This window comes from Dama dama, chromosome 11, assembly GCF_033118175.1.
Source record: "Dama dama isolate Ldn47 chromosome 11, ASM3311817v1, whole genome shotgun sequence".
NCBI lineage: Eukaryota > Metazoa > Chordata > Mammalia > Artiodactyla > Cervidae > Dama > Dama dama.
The window spans coordinates 71430853-71451750 of record NC_083691.1 but is presented as its reverse complement, the minus strand read 5'-3'; the positions used below and the strand labels follow the sequence as shown (position 1 = coordinate 71451750).

Genomic DNA, 20898 nt, shown 5'->3' with positions numbered 1-20898 from the left:
CATTTTAGAGTCCAGGTTAGTATAATTCCCTCACCACAGAAAACACAACAGAAGTTCTTTTAGTTCAATAAGATGCATCCAATTTCAACAATTTTTCAATTTTCAATATAGCTAGACCAGAATCTTTGGTAAAAACCCATTTTAAAAGGACCATTATCAATTCCACATCTTTCTATGGATATCAGCATACATTAGCTAGACAGTCATCTTATTTTAGCTTTAGAATGTATATGAGATGGTTTTTTTCCCAGACACAGCAATTAAAGGATTGTAAAATAGCTCATGGAAAGCTCCAAAGAATTGCTCCTCAGAGAGCAAATCTTGCAACACCAAACAACTCCAATTTCCCTTGGGTGGGCATCTCTTGGGCAACAAGAGTTATTGCTAGTTAGGGAAGGGCAACTAGAAGACATACACACAAACCATCACACTTAAATAACCTGCTCACCACATAACTAATACTTACTGAGGGGCTGGTAGCTAGAATTTTCTTATTAATTTGAAGCTACCACATGACACATTTCAGACCTTCCTTGAACATGGTACTTCTCTACCCATTTTGTATTGGGTGCATGTATTTTATTACATAGCTTATGTAATTATGTGTGCTGAATGTCCTATCCAATTTTGCCCAGTTATTTTATCTTAGAATCTCATGGGTTTTGCATCTTGAAGCCAACAACCTGCTGGAAACAAACAACAGAGGACAGAATCCCTCCTATCTGCTTGCTGCCTCACAGATCAAAACACACTGAAGCCTAAAATTATTAGAGGAGGTTTTGGGATAAAGAAATAAAATAAAAACTGACTTGGCAAATGGGACTCCCTGCTGGTTGGTATCATGTGTTACCATAGCAAGATGCATCTGTTCCACTATTAAATATGTTAGTGAATGTGGTATAGACAGCCATGGCATTATCAAATATTCTTATTGCCTGTTATACTCCATACTTACATATTTTAATTTTACCATTCATTAGTAAAACTCAAGGCGGTAGCACATTGGAAATAATTTTAAAAGTTCAAAGAAAAACTATCAGTTTGGTTATATTTCACATGTTTAAATTATATCCATGCATTAGTAATAAAAATTTTGGCAAGCTAATCAAAATGTTCTCAAATTTTACATGTGATTCTATCAGCTGTGATTTAGTTCACAGTAGATGTGTTAAGACTAAAGTTAAAAAAAAAAGTCATGTGTAGAATGTGAACAACTTTAATAGCTACATCCTTTTTTCCCTTCTGAATATCTTACTTACTTTCAATTTAATCTTAGCCATTATCAAATGCCCCACAACATATGAGCTAGTCCCTTGATGGAATCCACTCTCTGAGCTCAACAACTTTGTTGCTGAGATGGGCGATCAAGAGCTAAGACATCTATGCCTTACTACATGGTTAATAGCAGAACACATCTGTTGTTACTCTGTTTGTTATATTAAAATTAACCACAATAATGTTGACAATATTAATACATTTAAAAGCCTGTCATGTTCCAATGCTGTTGCACAATTCCCGGAGACTGTATGATCAAAATAGGAAGCAACTAGAGGCAAAATTAAGAATTATGGAATGTGTAGAAGGTGAAGAACACAGGCAGACTCTGAAATGAGTGCTGCATCCCACTGGGACATTAACCTCATGCCTGCCTGGCTCATCCCAGAAAACTGTGCAGCAGTTGCTTTTCATAAAATGAGTCACATGATTCATGAACGCCTTATCCCACTTCCTTAACCTATTGTTATTCTGTGAATGCTGTAAGAATAGAAGGAAAAAACTGACCAAAGCTAATGGAGGCTTGGTACCACCTTTAAACCAGTGTTTTTATTAAAATGTAAACACACTCAAACCAAAGAGGCCATAAAAGGAAAATCATTATATGGAGCTCAGTGTCTTATGAAATAATGAGGCCAGTTTGTCTTCACATGAAAATACTCCAGTTTCTGACATCCTTATATACTTGGTAGTAGAAGTGTTCAACGGTACAATTTTCTTGAAGGACAACTCTGCAATAAATGTAATGGCTCCCTCCTAGGGATTTATCTTCCTAAATATATATATTCATATATATGAAATATTGTTTTTATTTAAGATTAAAAATTTTTATTGGTTTGTAATCTAAAAATTCTGAAACAAACAAAATATCCATCATTAAGGAATAGTTTAGCTAAATTTAATATATGCGTGCAGTAGGAGCCTATGAGGTAAATATGAGATTACATGCTCTAAGGTGGAAAGATCGGAGAAGGCAATGGCACCCCACTCCAGTACTCTTGCCTGGAAAATCCCATGGACGGAGGAGCCTGGTAGGCTGCAGTCCATGGGGTCGCTACGAGTTGGACACGACTGAGTGACTTCACTTTCGCTTTTCACTTTCATGCATTGGAGGAGGAAATGGCAACCCACTCCAGTATTCTTGCCTGGAGAATCCCAGGGACGGGGGAGCCTGGTGGGCTGCCGTCTATGGGGTCGCACAGAGTCGGACATGACTGAAGCGACTTAGCAGCAGCAGCAGCAGCAAAGTGGAAAGATTTCCAAAACAAATTAAATAAAATAATCAAGCTGTAGAATGTATGAAGTACATTTCATATAAAAACTTTCAAACATTTTGTCTTTTTAAAGAATGTTTAAGTGTGTCTGCATATATAACTATTAACAGATACACATAAAAGAAAAGAAATATATATATGCATAAAATTAAATATTAGACTTTAGACAACAGAGTAAAAAGGTTGGTCATATTATAGGCAGTTTATACTTTTTATTCTCATCATTGCATTTAAAATTTTCAGTAAGTACTTTATGATAGAAAAAAATAAAATTTAGTAAAATGTGTTTTTTTTTTCTGGAAAGTAAATAGAGACATAGGACAACAGATAAAATTCAACTCTCTCTGAACAGCCTGTCATAAAATATAATTGGACACACAGACTCAATTCTATGCATCACTAATCTATTGAACCTAGTTTATGTCTAGATAGTTACAAGAATAAAAAAAAAAAGCTAGTAAATAAAAAAAGAGCAGTTGAATAACAGACATAGACTTTACTGAAAAGCTAGTTAATCATGCAGCTGATGGCTGCAGTATATACCTTACATAATAATGAACAATATCTCTGTTGCAATTTCAAACACCAAAAAGCACCCCCAGACTCTTCATTTATCCAACACGTTTCACAGTTGTTTCTTGTTGATCAGTTGCTAAGCCTTGTCCAACTCTTAGCGAGCCCACGGACTGCAGCACACCAGGCTTCCCTGTCCTTCACTATCTCCCTGAGTTTGCTCAGATTCACGGCCATTGAGTTGGTGATGCTATCTAACCACCTCATCCTCTGCCGCCTCTTTCTCTTTTTGCTCCCATCTTCCCCAGTATCAGGGTCTTTTCCAATGAGTTGGCTCTTTGCACCAGGTGGCCAAAGTAGTGGTGCTTCACAGTGGCCAATTACAGATAACCAACTAACCGCTGGTCATGAATTAGACATTCGAGGGAAGCTAGAATTTACAGTGTTTGTCTTTCTACATGTAAAATTTCTCTGCAATGCCTCTCTTTTAAAGATCAAGTGAAATCAGTTCTGAAGCCCACGTGGCAGGCAGTCTGACCTCACCTCACATATAAGTGCTAACATTTCAACCCCATTTCTCTGCCGATGCCTTGTGGGATATGGAGCCCCCAAAGCCTTGCTTTCTACTGCTAATTAACAATCATGAACAGGATGACACACTTTTCCTTTGAACACTTCTGTCAAGAAGATGTCCAATCAGCAAGATACAAGCCATAGACAAATTCCCTTTCTCCCCCCACTCATTTACATGCTGAGATACACAGAGACTCTACTCTGCCTTTTGGTTTAAAAAAAAAAAAAGTAGGTCAAGCTGTCTAGGTTTTATGCACTAGCTTTAGAATCTGTGCAAAGGATGAAAGCTTTTGCTCCAGCCGGTTTCCAGAACATTTCAGTTTATTTTTAAATTCATCTACACATACGGGTGATATTCCTGTGACAGTATTAGTTTAGTCCCACATTTGGGCACAGCTCAAAAAATAATAAGAATACCCATAACTCCATCCATGAAAAGAATTTTAAAACAAATATCATGTGCTATGTCATGGAAATCTACTGTTCCTTAGTGCACTGTACTGAGAGACACAGAAACTCTAGCTTGTGCCCATGCTTAAGGAATATCATGATGCAATATGCAGTGAAGACTCACTAAATTAGGAGTGATAATTTGGATTGTATGATCTTTTGAGAAAGTAGCTGAGCTAGCCTGAAATTTTCCTTTACAAAAAAGCAAAATGGGGCTTTGCAGTCAGAACAGTTACTTACTAGCTATGTGATTTGGGTCAATTGCTTAAAAATGTAGTTTGCTCATCTGTAAAACTGAGATAATAATTCATACCTCAATGGGTTGTTGTGAATATTAAATGAAATATAACATTTATGTAAAGTCTTTGGTGCTTGGTACATAGTAAATATTCAATACATGCTAAATAGAATTGTTTAGCTATTATTCTTACTAAACCAATGGACAGAGGAAACCTGATTTCAAAGTGAGAGTTTAACCCTGCTAAAGACAATTGACTGTTAGAACTTCAAACATTTAATATATATAATTAAAATTATTAAAAACATTTTAATAACTGGAGAATTAATTTTACCTCCATCATTTACCAAGCGTCACAGTAGGAGGAAAAAAAAAAAAAGAAGATGGTCAAATTGCCAGGGAGTAGAGAGGTTAATTACCTTCCACAACCCTAATCAATCAGGACTGATTATCACAGGTTGGTTTGTTTGTTTCCCCTTCACTCTCTGGTTGGATAATCTTCTGTCATCAAGTCAGATTGCACAGAAATATATCACAGATGTTTTACATAAGTTCCCCAGATTATACAGACAGCAGATAAGAAGGATACTAAATTTCAGAGAACCGACAACTTGTTTGGAATATCTGAATCTGGAAGTGGGACTGGTCAATGATCTAACATGGGAGAAGTCTTCCTTCCCTGAGAAAAACACCATGTGGATAATGAGTCCATTTCATGATAGGTCCCAGCCTCTGGCTTGAGTGTGCAAGCCTCTGTAGGTTGTACAAAGGGAGCCCAAGAGAGTGTCACATGCTTTCACCATCACCCTTTGGGAGTCTACCTCATGCTGGGATCCAAGGAGAGTGCTCCTCATGTGAGTTCTTGCACCACAGTGGAAATTTACCAGCAAGTAGGGAAGGAAGGCCACAAGCCAAAAAGGAAAGCTCCGTTCATGCACACTTCTATACTTTTATCAATAAATATTACTGTGTATTCTTAAGCACTGTGCAACTGTCAGAAAATGCCAAGATAAAAAGATACATAGCATATAGTAACAGACCTTGATGAGTTCACAATTTAACGGACTGAAAGGATCCATATGGAAATAACTATGACTATGGTAAGTAATATAGCAGAATTAAGAACAAAGTGCTGTGTTAGTACCAAGATGGACCTGATTAGTTTTTCCCTAGTGGATCAAGGAAGTCTTCACAAATATATGAAATATATGATCTAGGCCTTAAAGGTGAATAAAAACTCACCAGATTAGAAAAGAAAGGAAAGCAAGCAGGAGTGAGAGGAAGTAGGAATATTTCAAAGAAAGAAATGAATGTGAACAAAGGTCTATCTTTGCCGACATTTTGTTACTGATGCAATTTTTTTTTTAAATTGTGTTTCTCTGCCTTAAAGTCATGTACACCCCACTGATGACAAAAGCTAGCCAGCTAACTACAAAATGTTTGAGACAACTAGTCAACCAGATAACTTTCTATGTGTTTCAATTCAGTTGTTTACTCAACTAGAAAAAATAGTCTATGTAGCTGATATGCGGAATGTTCAGTAATTTATATGATGTGTGGTATACTAAGGGCTTCCCTGGTGGCTCAGCTGGTAAAGAATCTGCCTGCAATGTGAGAGACCTGGGTTCAATCCCTGGGTTGGGAAGATCCCAATCCAGGGAAGATCCTGGAGAAGGGAATGGCTACACACTCCGGCTAAAGCTGTTTGACTTTATAAAACTGCATTAAACAGACTGTGGGCAGAGCTGTGGAGTGTAACCTAATGAGGTGTTCCCCCCATCCCCTGACCTGTAACACACACAGAAGGCCCAGAGATTAAGCACATGGACTTAGGAATCAGACTGTCTGAGTTCAAAGCCTGCGTTTGCTCACTCACTGTGTGACCTGTGCCTCCTTTCCTCATTAACTAGATGAGGAGAATGTTTCTTATTTGTAGGGATTTTATGATTAAATAGATAACAAATGTAAAGTTAGAACAGCTATGTGATTATTGGTTACTTTCATAAATGTCACACTTAAAGATCTCTTCATAGAGTTTAAAAACTTTTAATTGTGTTTCTAAAGCATGAATGGTTAGAATATCAGCCTACGCCTACATTGTGTGACTAAGGTGCCATACAAATAAAATTTATCCATTAAATTCTAAGATACTTGAGGGCAAAAGCCAGGCCTCACGCGACTGTATTCCAAATGCCTTACAAGGTGTTTTTTCTTTTTTTTAAAAACAAGGTATGTTAAATGCAAATAAAGAGAGAATAGAATATGTTCAAGTTGCACTGAGGAGTAACTGGACATAGAGCTGGAAAATAAGCCCATGTTTTGCATTCATTGCAGGTCCATCTAAGGAGTTTGGCTTTTGAACTATCTGTAGTATAGGCCATTGGTTCTTCAATAGAACAGGTGAAGACATGGTTCACCAGAATCATGTCTCAAGATACCAATCTATAAGGAAGCAACATCATGAATTTGTAACATGCTAGCAGTTACTTTACTGACAAAGGTCCATATAGTCAAAGCCATGGTTTTTCCAGCAGTCATGTATGGATGTGAGAATTGAACCATAAAGAAAGCTGAGCGCTGAAGAATTAATGCTTTTGAACTGTGGTGTTACTTGGGCTGCAAGGAGATCAAACCAGTCAATCCTAAAGGAAATCAGTCCTGAATATTTATTGGAAGGACTTATGTTGAAGCTGAAGCTCCAATTCTTTGGCCACCTGATATGAAGAACTGACTCATTGGAAAAGACCCTGATGCTGGGAAAGACTGGAGGTGGGAGAAGAAGGGGATGACAGATGATGGGATGGTTGGATGGCATCACTGACTCGATGGACATGAGTTTGAGCAAGCTCTGGGAGTTGTTGATGGACAGGGAAGACTGGTGTGCTGGAGTCCGTGGGGTCACAGAGTTAAACACAACTGAGCAACTGAAATGAACTGAACCGAGCAGTTAGTTCAGATCTGCATCTCTAACTCAGCCTTAACAAGTTAACTATAATCCGATCTCCTGAAGGAGACTATGCCCTTGACCAGAGCAGCACTGACCTATTTTTTGCCCTTGAACATTTTTATAATGCACACAGGCAGCTTAAATTTGCAGAACTTCTAGAACAAAAAAAAATATTTCAACAAATATTTATTGCTCATTTGCTAAATTCCAGGCTGCAGCTGGACTCTGGGAATACAAAGGTGCACAAAATAGATGGATGTCCCCACCCTCTTGACATTCACTGTTGCTCAGCATCACATTATTCATCATAAATGAAGGATCTGCCATCAGGATTTAAACACTTTAATCTAAATGCCAAATTTTGCCTGGTTCACAAAACTGCCACCAGAAACAAGAAAGTACAAGGACTAGAAAAACTGATAAAGGGTTTGGGGGCCGATTCTTTTCCAGACGATTGATTTTGCTTTGTCCAGGAGAAGTAAATTACTAAGCATCTTTGTAGACAACTTGAAAATCAGTTTCCCCTCAAACCCTAAATAAACACTAGGAAAAAAATACTTAATGAATATTATGGAGGGACTTCAAATTGGTATTGGGCTTCCATGGTGGCTCAGATGGTAAAGCATCTGCCTGCAATGCAGGAGACCTGAGTTCGATCCCTGGGTTGGGAAGATCACCTGGAGAAGGGAATGGCAACCCACTCCAGTACAACTGCTTGGGAAATCCCGTGAACAGAAAAGCCTGGTGGGCTACAGTCCATGGGGTTGCAAAGAGTTGGATACAGCTGAGTGACCAACACTTTCAAATTGGTAACCAGTCCATGACCATCCCTGACCAGCATTGCTGGCAGGTAAGGGGTTGAGACACAGCCTTGCAAAGCAGAGAGAGAAGGGGAGGATGGGTTGAGAGACCCCGTATCACACTCTCCCTGCTTCTGTTCACTCAGGAGCTTTTATGCTTCTAAGTGAAACCATTACTGATAGAGGTGACTGAATATTATCAGTCAGATTGTTTTAAACTAAAAGAGGTTGAGAGACCTACTGCCATCAAACATTTAGAATATTGAAATAACCAAGAGGTTGAAATAACCAAGTTTTTGTTTTACACAATTGTTCTGGTGGCAGTGTAGAGATGCATGAGAAAGGGAATCTTTGTGAGCAGTGAGATGAGTTAGAAATCTGTTGCAACAGTTGAAAAAGAGGACATTCACTTAAGGCAATAATAATGGGTGTCAAAGAAAAGCAGATAAATTCTAAAGCTCTGTTAAGCATTTAAAATGTGGCTAATGGAACTGAGAAACTGAATTTGAAAATGTACTTAATTCTAATTAAGTTAGATATAAATTTAAAATTGAGAGCTTATTCAATCATGGAAAATTTTTAGGTATGTCTACAGTAATTCAGACAATGCAAATCTATATTTACAACTGGATATTTTATGAAATATACAATATCTGTGATGCAAATTTAGATTCTGAATTGAGAGGAACTAATTACAAAATATATATTAGATATCAAAAACTAAGTATGAAATAGTAATGTAAAATAAAGTAAAATTTATTTGATCATATGTTGAAATGATAATACTTTTGACATGCTTAGTTAAATAAAATACATTCAAACTTAATTTCATCTGAGTTTTTTTTTTTCCCTCTCTTTTTGTGACTACTTACAAACTTAAAATTACATATCTGACTCACTTTATATTTCTATTGGACAGTACTGATAGACATTTCTGGAATTTACTGAGAAACAGATTACATCATAAAAGCAAGCATAGGAAAGATGTCAAAGTTTTCATCTGTAATTGTGTTGATGGGCATGTAGTTGGAAGATGAATTCAGTTTTTAATGAGGTGTCTGCCTTTGAGACATCCAGGTGGAGATGCTGAGTTAGTCTTTGGAAATGCTAGTTTGGTGATGACAGGGCAACTCCAGATGGGGGATGTAAATCTGAGAATAAGCAGTCTGCATTTGCTAGCTAAAATGCAGAGCAGAGTTTCAGGAACATTAACTTTTTTTTGTTTCCGGAACTAAAAAGCCCTTCGTGATCAATTAAATTTTGATCTTTCACCAGAATTTTTTGGTCTGTCATTCTTGTATATCCACTCTTTTGGGGGCAGGAAGGCCCTCAGAAGTAGGTTCAGGACAAAGTATTTCTCTTGATGGGAGAGCCCAGCCATGAAAACATCCCCTCAGAAGTCTGAGAAATATGTTCTCCCAGGGCAGTGCTTTGTAAACAGAGAGGTTTAAAAGCCTCCTCTGTCTTGTAACCTGTGCCATGCTTAGTCATTCAGTTGTGTCTGACTCTTTGTGACCCCATGGACTGGGGCCTGCCAGGCTCCTCTGTCCATGAGGATTCTCTAGGCAAGAATACTGGAGTGGGTTGCCATGCCCTCCTCCAGGGGATCTTCCCAACCCAGCGACTGAACCCACGTCTCCTGCATTGCAGGCAAATTGTTTACTGTCTGAGCGACCAGGAAGCCAAAGAACACTGGAATGGGTAGTCTATCCCTTCTCCAGGGGGTCTTCTTGACACAGGAATCAAACCGGGTTCTCCCGCATTGCAGGCGGATTCTTTTCTGGCTGAGCTACCAGGGAAGCCCCATCTTGTAACCTAAGGATCCCCAAATCTCACATACTATCTCCTTAAACTAAGTGCTTAAATGTAACACCTTTATGGTTAGGTTTTCATCAAAAGGATTTTCTCAGGCCCAGTAAACATTATCTCTAGTTCTTTGCTCCTGATTTAAAATGTGGATTATTTATGCCTACTATTAACTTGAGGGTCCCTGATTATATTTACCTAGGTCATTTCCTTCCTTTGTTGAAACAAACTGCCTATGTCTGAAGTGGTCCATCATCACCTTTAGACAAACTCCAATGCCATAGTGTCACTTTCATCTCATTTCCTGTTCTTTGGCTGACATATTCGCTATGCTGTTTTCATTTTTTAACTACTATTCTCATGCATTTTATTTATGCCTTTCAGTGTTTTCTTTTCTTTTTTCTTTTTTTGGTGCAATAAAAAGAGTGTACAAATGATTCCTTATTTGGTATGCATTCCCCAAACTAGTTCTCAACCCTCAAGCAATGTCTTCATTACTCTTCTTCCATCAACCTATACCGTGTTTAGACTTCTGCAAAAGCCAGAATCCTTAAACTTAAAGCTAGTGGATGCTTTCATTGTTGCTCACCATTTCTTTCTAAACCATGTAGACTCTAACTTGATCCTAAGAATGAACATATCAGATATGCATGGGAGATATTAACCATGTATGTTCCTGGGAATCTCTTAATAACCTAGCTCAGCTGCTCCTAGATTTCTGAGCCTGTATAAGATTACAGACATTTGCTGTTTTAAGCTGCTAAATTGTAGGGGAATTTTTTACATAGAAATAGGTAGCTAATACATTATGAACTGCATTATAGGTGATCAGTAATGATGTGTTGAATGAGCCAAAGGAATGTTTTTTTTTTTTTAAAGAAATTCCTAATTAAGTTTTTAACAAAACTGGGGGAGTATTTACAATGTCATGTTAGTTTCAGGTGTATAGCAAAGTGAATCTATTATACACATATATATTCACTCATTTCTTTAGGTTCTTTTCTCATATAGGCCATTATAGAGTATTGAGTAGAGTTCCCTGTGCTATATGGTAGGTCCTTATTAGTTGTCTATTTTATATATTGTAGAGTGTATATGCCAATCCTAATCTTCCAATTTATCCCTCCCCTCATCTTCCACAGGTTTATTTTCTACACCTGTAACTATCTGTTTTATAGGTAAGCTCATCTGTAACCATTTTTTAAGATTCCACATATGTGATATCACACTGTTGGTGGGAATGCAAACTGGTACAGCCACTATGAAGAACAGTTCCTCAAAAAATTAAAAATAGAGTTACCATACAGTCCAGCAATTGTACTCCTGGGCAAACACCTGGAGAAAACCATAATTCAAAAAGATACATGCAGCCCAATGTTCACTGCAGCACTGTTTACAATAGCCAAGACATGAAAGGAACCTAAATAGCCATCAATAGAGGAATGGATAAAGAAGATGTGGTACATATATACAGTGGAATAATACTCAGCCACAAAAAGAACAAAATAATGCCATTTGCAGCAACATGGATGGACCTCAGATTGTCATACCAAGTGAAGTAAGGCAGAGAAAGTATTTCTTTTTCTCTTTTTTTTGACGTTACCATGCAGAAGTATATGGAATCTTACTTCCCTTACCAGACATTGAACTATGTCCTGTGAAACTACACACCCTGAAGTGGAAGCTTGGAGCCTTAACTCCTGGAATGCCAGGGAAGTCTCCCCAGAAGAAAGTTTCTTGAATGCAGGCTTTTGAAAAAAAAGTGAAGGGTGATCAATAGCGAGAAAAAAATTCAAAAAGTTTCTTATTTTGGCATCTAGCCATAAGAAAAGAGGTTGCTAAGGCAACTCATCACTGGCTAACCTAGAATGGATTTGAAGCCATTCTGTAAAATAGCTCGGGGTCCAACACAAATCAATAAGTCAAGAAGCGTAGTGATCAGACATTGGAGGAAAATCTATGTCCAGGATTTTCTTTACCTAGGTAATGCCCTGACCATTGTTTCAGCAGCTCTTCCAAAGAGATTCCTGAGCTCTGGACTTCTTTCTGTTAACTCAAGGGACTACAAGCTCCCAGACCCAACCCTGAAAACACACAACATTTGAAGAGAGAAGATGATGACTGAGGGGAAGCTAGACAGAGAATGAGAAGAAAGTTCTGGGTCGATTCAGAAATGACAATAGGACATTCATTTTCTAAAGAGTGGATTAATAAATTTCCCTGAAGTGGAAAGAAAAGAATTTTGGAAATATGGACACGCAAAGGGAAACTAAGATCAGAATTTTCAGGACACTAAATGTGAGTCACAGAGCGTGCCTTTACCTGTATGTAATTGGGAAGCATCAATGTGTTTCCCAAGAGGAAGAACAGAGGAATAATCAAAAAAGGCATTTTAGCAAATTAACCTGACATAAGTATATAAACTGATTGGAAAGTATTCAGAATAGAGACAGGAAGATAGCTGAGAAGGTGTGGCAGTTGCTTAAGCACCTAAGTGATAAGTATATGAAATAAGGAGGTACAGCTAGAAATGTCTTGGTTCTCTTTATTACATTTCACAGCAACAGAATTTCAGAGAAGGAGGTAATTCTAGAAATTGAGAAACCAAATTCAGAGAGATTTACTGATGCTGAAATGTTTCAACCAATAAATTAGAAAATGAGATACTGAACTAACTTCCATGGCGAAAGGATGAAGGAAGGAGTTGGTATTAATTCACATGACACCATCCATTCCCAAGATAGAGATTGTTTCAAGATATCTGTATATCACTTAAGTCAATAAAAATGTGACCATGATTTCTCTCACTTTCTTCAAAGATAATATTCATCCTTTCTATATTAGAAGCTTGGGCAAGACTTTTACAACAGTCAAATAGGCCACATGTTCTATAATTCCTGTAAGAACCAGGATGTGCTAAGTCGCTTCAGTGTGTCCAACTCTGTGCGACCCTATGGACTATAGCCCACCATGCTCCTCTGTCCATGGGATTCCTCAGGTAAGAATACTGGAATGGACTGCCATGCCCTCCTCCAGGGGATCTTCCCGACCCAGGGTTCAAACCCGTGTCTCTTATGTCTCCTGCATTGGCAGGCAGGTTCTTTACCACTAGCACCACCTGGGAAGCCCCCCAGAACAAGGACTTCTTGACAAAATGTACAAGTTAGTTTCCCAGGAAGCAGACTTGAGATGGAGGTTTGCCACAGGAAGTCCACTCAGGAGTGATTTCTGAATTAACATCTGCAGTGGTGGTTTAGTCGCCAGGTTGTGTCTGACTCTTGTGACCCCACGGACTGTAGCCAACCAGGCTCCTCTGCCCATGGGATATTCCCCAGCAAGAACATTGCAGTGGGCTGCCATTTCCTTCTCCAGGGGATCTTCCTGACTCAGAAATCGAAGCCGGGTCTCCTGTACTGCAGGCAGATTCTTTACCAACTAAGCTACAAGGGAAGCTAAGAGCCAAGATAGCCAAAACAAAATATAATATCTACTGTGTATGATTTACAGGTTTTAATTTAAATATTACATGAGAAAGTGAAACTCTTAAAATAGGGGAATTGGTTGGTTAAAAAGAATATTTCAGATGAAACACTTTAAATTCTAGAAAAGCCTGTGAGGAAATAATTAGGTTTTATCTTGTTGATATAGGTATGTACCCATGTATATGAACTGATTTTACAAAGATTAAATTCAGAAACTCTTTGTAAAATAAGGTAACTAGAGTAAAATGTAGAGCAGCAGAGAATTATGAGAAAGATTGGTTATGTCAATGATATTGATAAGTTATTTTAGGAGGTGATATTTACTCTAAATACACTATGCTTCTAGTTAACACTAAAATCACTGATCAAAAGGTGTATTTCTATATCAAAATCAATTAAGAGTTTGGTTTCAAACATAAGGCTTCCGGTTCAGGAAGGTACAAAGAAGAAACACTTAAGGCAAATATATACAATTCACTAATCAAATTTGCAATGCTCTTTCATGCTCCTAAGATGAAAGAATTTCAAAGAACACTCTCCACTCATCCTCTCCTCCACCCTCCACAATTTCCTCTGATCAGAACTAATAAACATGTTAATATTCATGTGAGTGAGGGAACACACATTTGCAGTGCATTCTTCTAAGTTAGAAGGGTTAAGTGATCTCCAATTAACATTGCCAGACTGATAGATGAGAGATACTTCCTCTAGAGTGACAACATTGGTAAAATTTGTAGGTGTATCTCATAAATAATGAAAAAAATGAATTTAATTTTTTGCTTATTGCCTCTAAGAAATTATCATATTCAATATTGATTAAATAATCAACATTAATTTAAATGTGTAAAACAGAAACACTTTACAGTTCATAAGTTTCTTGTTTCATATTCTTTACCTTAAAAATCTATCATTTACCCACATTTTTATAAATACTATTGCAGATAAAGGAAAGAAATGGAGCTCTACCAAGATGGAGAAATAACCAAGAAAAACTAGTCACTCTCGGACAAAGTGTGTTTACTATTATGAATACAAGCTACCTAGTAACCAGGGTCCCAGTGGGCTTTTCATTCATCTATCTAACTAATGTTTATTGAGATAAGTACTAAGTGGTGACCTCACTTATTTTTGAATCCACAGAGTCTTCAACATAGGCTGGACCCTATAAGTTGCTCAGAAAATATTTCTGCACAGACTTCTAATATGTACTTACATGAATGACAAAAAGTCACATTTCTACATTACATTATTTTTTCTTATTAGTCATCATTATTATAAATTTTGTTCTATGCCATCAGAAAGCTTATCTTTATTTGAAGATAATGGACAGATACAAAATGACTGGAGAACAATTCATGATAAAAGTGAATTACAAAAATTGAGGTAACTATTTAGGAGAGAGTATCACTCATCCAACAAAAACTCTCACCACAGACTTAATTCAACTACCATGGTCAATTATTAGCTGGAATATTCAGAAAACAACATAAAAAAAAAAGTGTAACTTTTCAATAAAACAGCTGATATGTATCAGATGCTATACTTTTTATGCATTGTAAACAAGAAATTAGATAAATTTATTCAGTTATGTAGAAACTGAACTGCATCTATGACTTCACTGAAAAAAAATTTTTTTTAAGCTTTTAAGAAATGTGTTTATTTTATTTTTATTTATTTATTTTTTTTTATTAGTTGGAGGCCAATCACTTCACAACATTTCAGTGGGTTTTGTCATACATTGATATGAATCAGCCATGGATTTACACGTCTTCCCCATCCCAATCCCCGCTCCCACCTCCCTCTCCACCCGATCCCTCTGGGTCTTCCCAGTGCACCAGGCCGGAGCACTTGTCTCATGCATCCCACCTGGGCTGGTGATCTGTTTCACCATAGATAGTATACATGCTGTTCTTTTGAAATATCCCACCCTCACATTCTCCCACAGAGTTCAAAAGTCTGTTCTGTATTTCTGTGTCTCTTTTTCTGTTTTGCATATAGGGTTATCGTTACCATCTTTCTAAATTCCATATATATGTGTTAGTATGCTGTAATGTTCTTTATCTTTCTGGCTTACTTCACTCTGTATAATGGGCTCCAGCTTCATCCATCTCATTAGGACTGGTTCAAATGAATTCTTTTTAATGGCTGAATAATATTCCATGGTGTATATGTACCACAGCTTCCTTATCCATTCATCTGCTGATGGGCATCTAGGTTGCTTCCATGTCCTGGCTATTAAATTTTGATGACTGAATATTGAGTCTATATTTAACCTAAGCCACGCTATTTTCAACATATAATCCATTAATTCTTTTATTATTTCAGAAAACATTTCTGAATACAAGAAAACATTTGTATTCTTGGCACTATGTTAATTAATAGCCCCTTACTTCTTGTCTTTCTCTTCCTCTCATCCCCTCCTAAAACCTTATACATTTCAATAGCAATATCATATGGCTTTGAGGTTAACAGTGGTAGAATTTAGACTAATATGGCAAAAAATCCATCTGTAATAACTAGGTCACCTGGGTCAAAAATTATTTTATTCTAAATTATTATATTTTTAAGAGTACAGTTAATCAAAATTTAAATATGGTGATATTTTTAAGTAAGATGAAACATGATCATTTGAAAAGAATAGGATAATAATGTCAAATATTCACATCTTCATTGAAATTATATGTCAATCAGATTTTAAAAGTTATCTATCTGAAGTGACATTATGCAATTCAGCAAGACTGGAGCACCTTTTAATATGTGAAGTTAACTTTCCTGCTTCTTGGTTAATTCCATTAATTAAGGGTATAAATAATGATTTTTAAATAAAATAAGTTCATAGTTTATACATGGCTGACCTTGAAGGTTTATAGACACTTTCTTAGAAGTTAATGGATAATCAACATTTCTAACTTTTATAGACTAAACGTATACGTGATATCATCAGGTTAATTTTTAAGTCAGTCATATTTATAAACTAAAATCAAACAATGGTAATAATCTTTCTGTAATTATTGTTTTCCTTTTATACTTCAATTCTGAAAGAAGCAGAAGAAATGACTTTGTAAAAATTGGCATAAATTCAAAGGCATGTAAACCATTTGATAAAATATTCCTTGAATATTCTCAAATCTAAGTACCATCATTAAGAATACTTCTGCTAAAAAAAAAAAAAAAAAAAGAATACTTCTGCTTCTATCAGCCACGGGCATCAACTTTGATTCCTTCCCACTTAATTTTCCCTCCTGTTCCTGTCTTCCCTCCCTCTCTTTTACTCTCTCTCTTTTTCCTTCTTAAAGAAAAAATATATCTAACTCCTCTTTCTCTTCCTTTCCCACGTACCCAAAATTATGGGAAAGAGTTAAACATAAACTTCAGAAGTGAAAAGAAAACCACTGGCTTAATCTTATTTGTATGTTGGATACATGGAAAAAAAGTAACTTATTTCCAGGTAAGCATCTTGCTGAGTCACTAATGGCTGATCATTGTTTGTAGGGAACAAGAAAAAAGGAGGGGGAAATAGAAAGTTTTAGTTGGCCAGATCTGGACTCAGGCTGGGTCCTAGTAGTTGATAAAGGAGTGAGTAGGGCTGATTACCAATGGTGTTTGCTAATCCCAGGGAACTAACATCCACTTTCAATTTCCTAGTCAAAGACAGGCTAGGATTAAGAAAGGGTTTGAAGATAGCAAATCCAAGAAGAAGGGTGTTAGAAACAAAGACCTGAATCCAAAGAGAACAGTCAGGTAAGACCAAGAGAAGAGATTCAGAATGAAGGAGGGCCTCACAGGACATCTATCAGAAATCTATGGCCAATAAAGAAGTTTAGGAAGATTCTGAGCTGGCATGGACACCTAAAAGTCAACCTTTTACATATAAAGGGACTCTAAGGCCACAGTTGATCAAAATCGGAAAATTGTAGACTAAAACCCTCTGACCATAAAACAAACAAATTACTTGAGTAATTCAGTAACAAGACCCCTTATGATGTGAGAGTGATCAGTGTAGAACCTTTTCTCAGGGTAAATGTGTAATTGGTTATGGATCAATATGTAATTTATTTCAGGAGGAAAACCTCTTGTTTTCTTTTTTATTTATTTATTTTCGAAGTAGCAAGGCTCTTAAATCAGAATGGAGCAATTGCATTTGGAAAGCTGAGATTACTGTAAATAGCAAGATTCCTTACTGAATTAGTTATCTCAGCTGATCACTTATTTATGATGCCATAAAAATCCAGATGCCTTCGATACTGATTGTTGGATATTTGCTGAAAGGCAGCTAAAATTACTTTTCAAGGATTCTCATTTTGACAAATGCATTTTGAATTGAAAATCTACGATGATTCAATAATTGTTCTGTTGAAGGGGGGTTTTTCTTTTACTTTGTTTTCTTTTTTTCCCCAATATTAGCAATGAATTCAGATTTTGTGGTCAGTTGTAAACCCTATTCAGCTTATTGGAAATTCTAGAAGTATAGCAGAAAACTAAGATTAATAAATATATAGAACTTTGAAAATTTTAAGACCCTTCAAATCTGTGATAATGTACTTTGGCGTTTGGTGGTTTTCCTAATCATTTTAGGATGAGAGCCTGAAGCCAAGACTGAAAGAAAATGTTGACCTAATCAAAGATCTTCTGAGACACTGGTGCAGGTAACAGAAGAACTTGCAGGATAAATAAAGCAAAACAAAATAAACTTACGTGATCACATAAGGAAGAAGAGATAAATCATACTTCAAGAACAGAAAGGGGGATGAAGAGGTTTATATGCTTCTGCATCTTCCAGAAGATAGTTTATTTAGAACTATGATGATAAGAACCCTCTAGGGTTTTTGAATATATGATAATTTACTATGGGTGTTATTTTGATACATCAATAAAATATGACTATCTTTTATTGATAAAAGACCGCATGATTATTTGAAAATATTATGAGGACGTGAGAAGATAAAGAATTGAAACCAAACAAATTAGTAACTCTGAATGCAGAGATACAAGGAAGAGTCCCCAAACTATAATCAGTTATGACAACTTTAAAACTTGAATAGAAAAGCTTTTTATTTATGAACTATTATTTGACAATCACTAAGAGCTAATTAAATTCTTGTGTGAGGTTTAGGACTTAGAGAAAATGTCTGGTCCCAGGGTATAAATGGCAAGAGTCCATTGTATTTTTTTGATGTGTACATATCAAAATGAGTATAAGATGGCATAGAAGTAATCTTTCTGCCTTTTTCTATCTCCAAATAACTTTGCCGATTCATTTCCCCCTGTCCATTGCATGTAACTTTAGACAATTCTTTTCTCAAGTGAGAAAAGAAATAAGGATACCGGATCCAAATCTGTTGATGTTACCAGAATTACAACCTCATGCTTTCAGATGGAATAATATCTACTGGACTATAATATTTTTACGAATATAGCAAAACTGCCTAAAGTCACTAAAAACACACCAAGAGTAATTCTTTGTGGACAGAAAATTAAGTGGAATTCACACATGAAAAAAAAATAGTCAAAAACGTTTTTAAAAACAGTAATAGCTATAAGGTCTTATTACCCCTAGAGTATATTTATGCTTTCTGTAATAAAGTACTAGTTGCTGTGGTGGGGCAGGGGGAGGGAAATGTCCAAAAAGCAGAGTTATATGTTATTTACAAAAAGCTAGCAGTAAAAGCTAAAAGCAGAATCTTTATTTTAGAAGTACTTACTATATGCAGCTCTAGGTAGTCACCCAGGCCAGAAGAACTGTCCACTCGCACCAATACAGCTTCTTTCTGAACAGTACTAAACCCTATGGCCAGTCTGTCTGCTCGTGTACTTGGCCGGTCATTAGGAGGCCACTTATACGTGATTTGTCCACCACCTTTGCTAAAGATATACGTTGTCCCAGCTGGAAAACAAAAACCAAAACCAATTAGTCCAAATATATCAGGGCACACTTTCCTATGTATTATTATGTTGACATATTAGTAAAGTATTAAATTTACAGCATGGCAATCATAAATAAATAAAATAATAAGAACAGAAACAAAAAACCTATGGCAAGGTGAATAAGCAAATAACAGATTTTAATCATACATGTTCAAGAAAAAGAAGTTTTTTTTTTTTTATATCAAGGCAGCTTCATTTTTAATATACTCATTAAATCTACCAGCAGGTGTTTCAGAACAAATGAGAGATTACTGCTTTTCCACAGAGTTGGACAAGCATGCAATGTAATGGGGTTTTCTTTTTTTCTGCCATTAAAAAAAATAATAATATAGTAGAAAACACTGACTTTGGATGCTTCAAAAAGGAGCAGAAACATGTATCAACTTGTGTCTGAAACAAGAGCTGCATGTAGGTGTGACAGGGTCATTCAGCACAATTGCAAGCATGCTACAAATCAACTTTTATGGAGAGAGGGCCAGTTCACATATGACAGATGATAACTAATGGATGAACAGCCATAAGACCAATAGTCATGTCAAGAAAATACAGATAATAGATCCCATCCATAGAAGTCGGGTCATATATAACACACAATATTTGCTAGCTGTCAAACTATCCAGCTCCATAAAAAGATCCATTTTTTCCCAAAGCAAATGATGGTCTTACAACAATGAGAATAATGGCATAGCCTCATTTGCTAAGTGTTCAAATTTTACTTTATGATGGTGATATCAGTAAGTATCCATTTGGCTTTAAAAAGAGCTTTGTTCAAACGAGTCTCCTAAACACCCAATGTGTTAAAGTCCTGTTTCATTGTAGCACTGACATCCACCTCATTTAATGCAATAAAATTAATTATTTGAGTCAGGAATTTTGAAAGAGACATGCAAAGATATACATAAAGGAGAATGAACCTTCCTCCATACTAAATGGGACCAGAGAAATAATTCTTTTATTATCCCAAGAATAGACTTTAAGGTACAATTTATAGAAGGGAGTGTAGCCTTCCAATAACAAAGGATGTTAGTGTATATTTATTGTGGACCTACTATGTGCCAATATGGTAAGGGAAGCAACAAGATTAAATGTCAAAATTTGGCCTCAAAGTATCTTGAGTGTATGGAAACATAGCTTCTACCAAGAATAAGGGTTGTATGTAAAAGTTGAGTCTATAGCTGTATATTTTCAAGGTATCTAAATACTGCTCAGTTGCTCACTGGTGGACGACCCTACAATCCCAATGACTGCAGCCTGCCAGGCTCCTCTGTCCATGGAATTTTCCAGGCAAGAATACTAGTCAGTTGCCATTTCCTTCTCCAAAACGGGACACACAGAACATACCCTCAACTGTGAGTTTAAGCTGTGGGCTCTGGGAAAACAACTATAACAGATAACCTATGAGTGAGTGTAAGTCGCTCAGTCATATCTGTCTCTTTGCAACCCGCCAGGCTCCCCTGACCATGAGATTCAGTATTCAGGCAAGAATACTGGAGTGGGTAAGCATGCCCTTCTCCAGAGGATATTCCCAACCCAGGGTTTGCAGGTAGACTCTTTACCATCTGAGCCACCAGGGAAGCCCCAAAGGGCTGATGGGATATTAAGTCTTATTTTCTGT

General features: G+C 36.7%; 1 protein-coding gene across 1 annotated transcript in view; it reads right to left on the bottom strand.

Annotated features, from left to right (window-relative positions):
• Window positions 1–20898, bottom strand: part of NRXN1 (neurexin 1) — a 1175743-nt gene that overhangs the window by 330133 nt on the left and 824712 nt on the right. The window contains exon 16 of the mRNA XM_061155451.1: window positions 19061–19242. Within this exon, the coding sequence (XP_061011434.1) occupies window positions 19061–19242 (182 nt within the window). The remainder of the gene's footprint in view (window positions 1–19060; window positions 19243–20898) is intronic.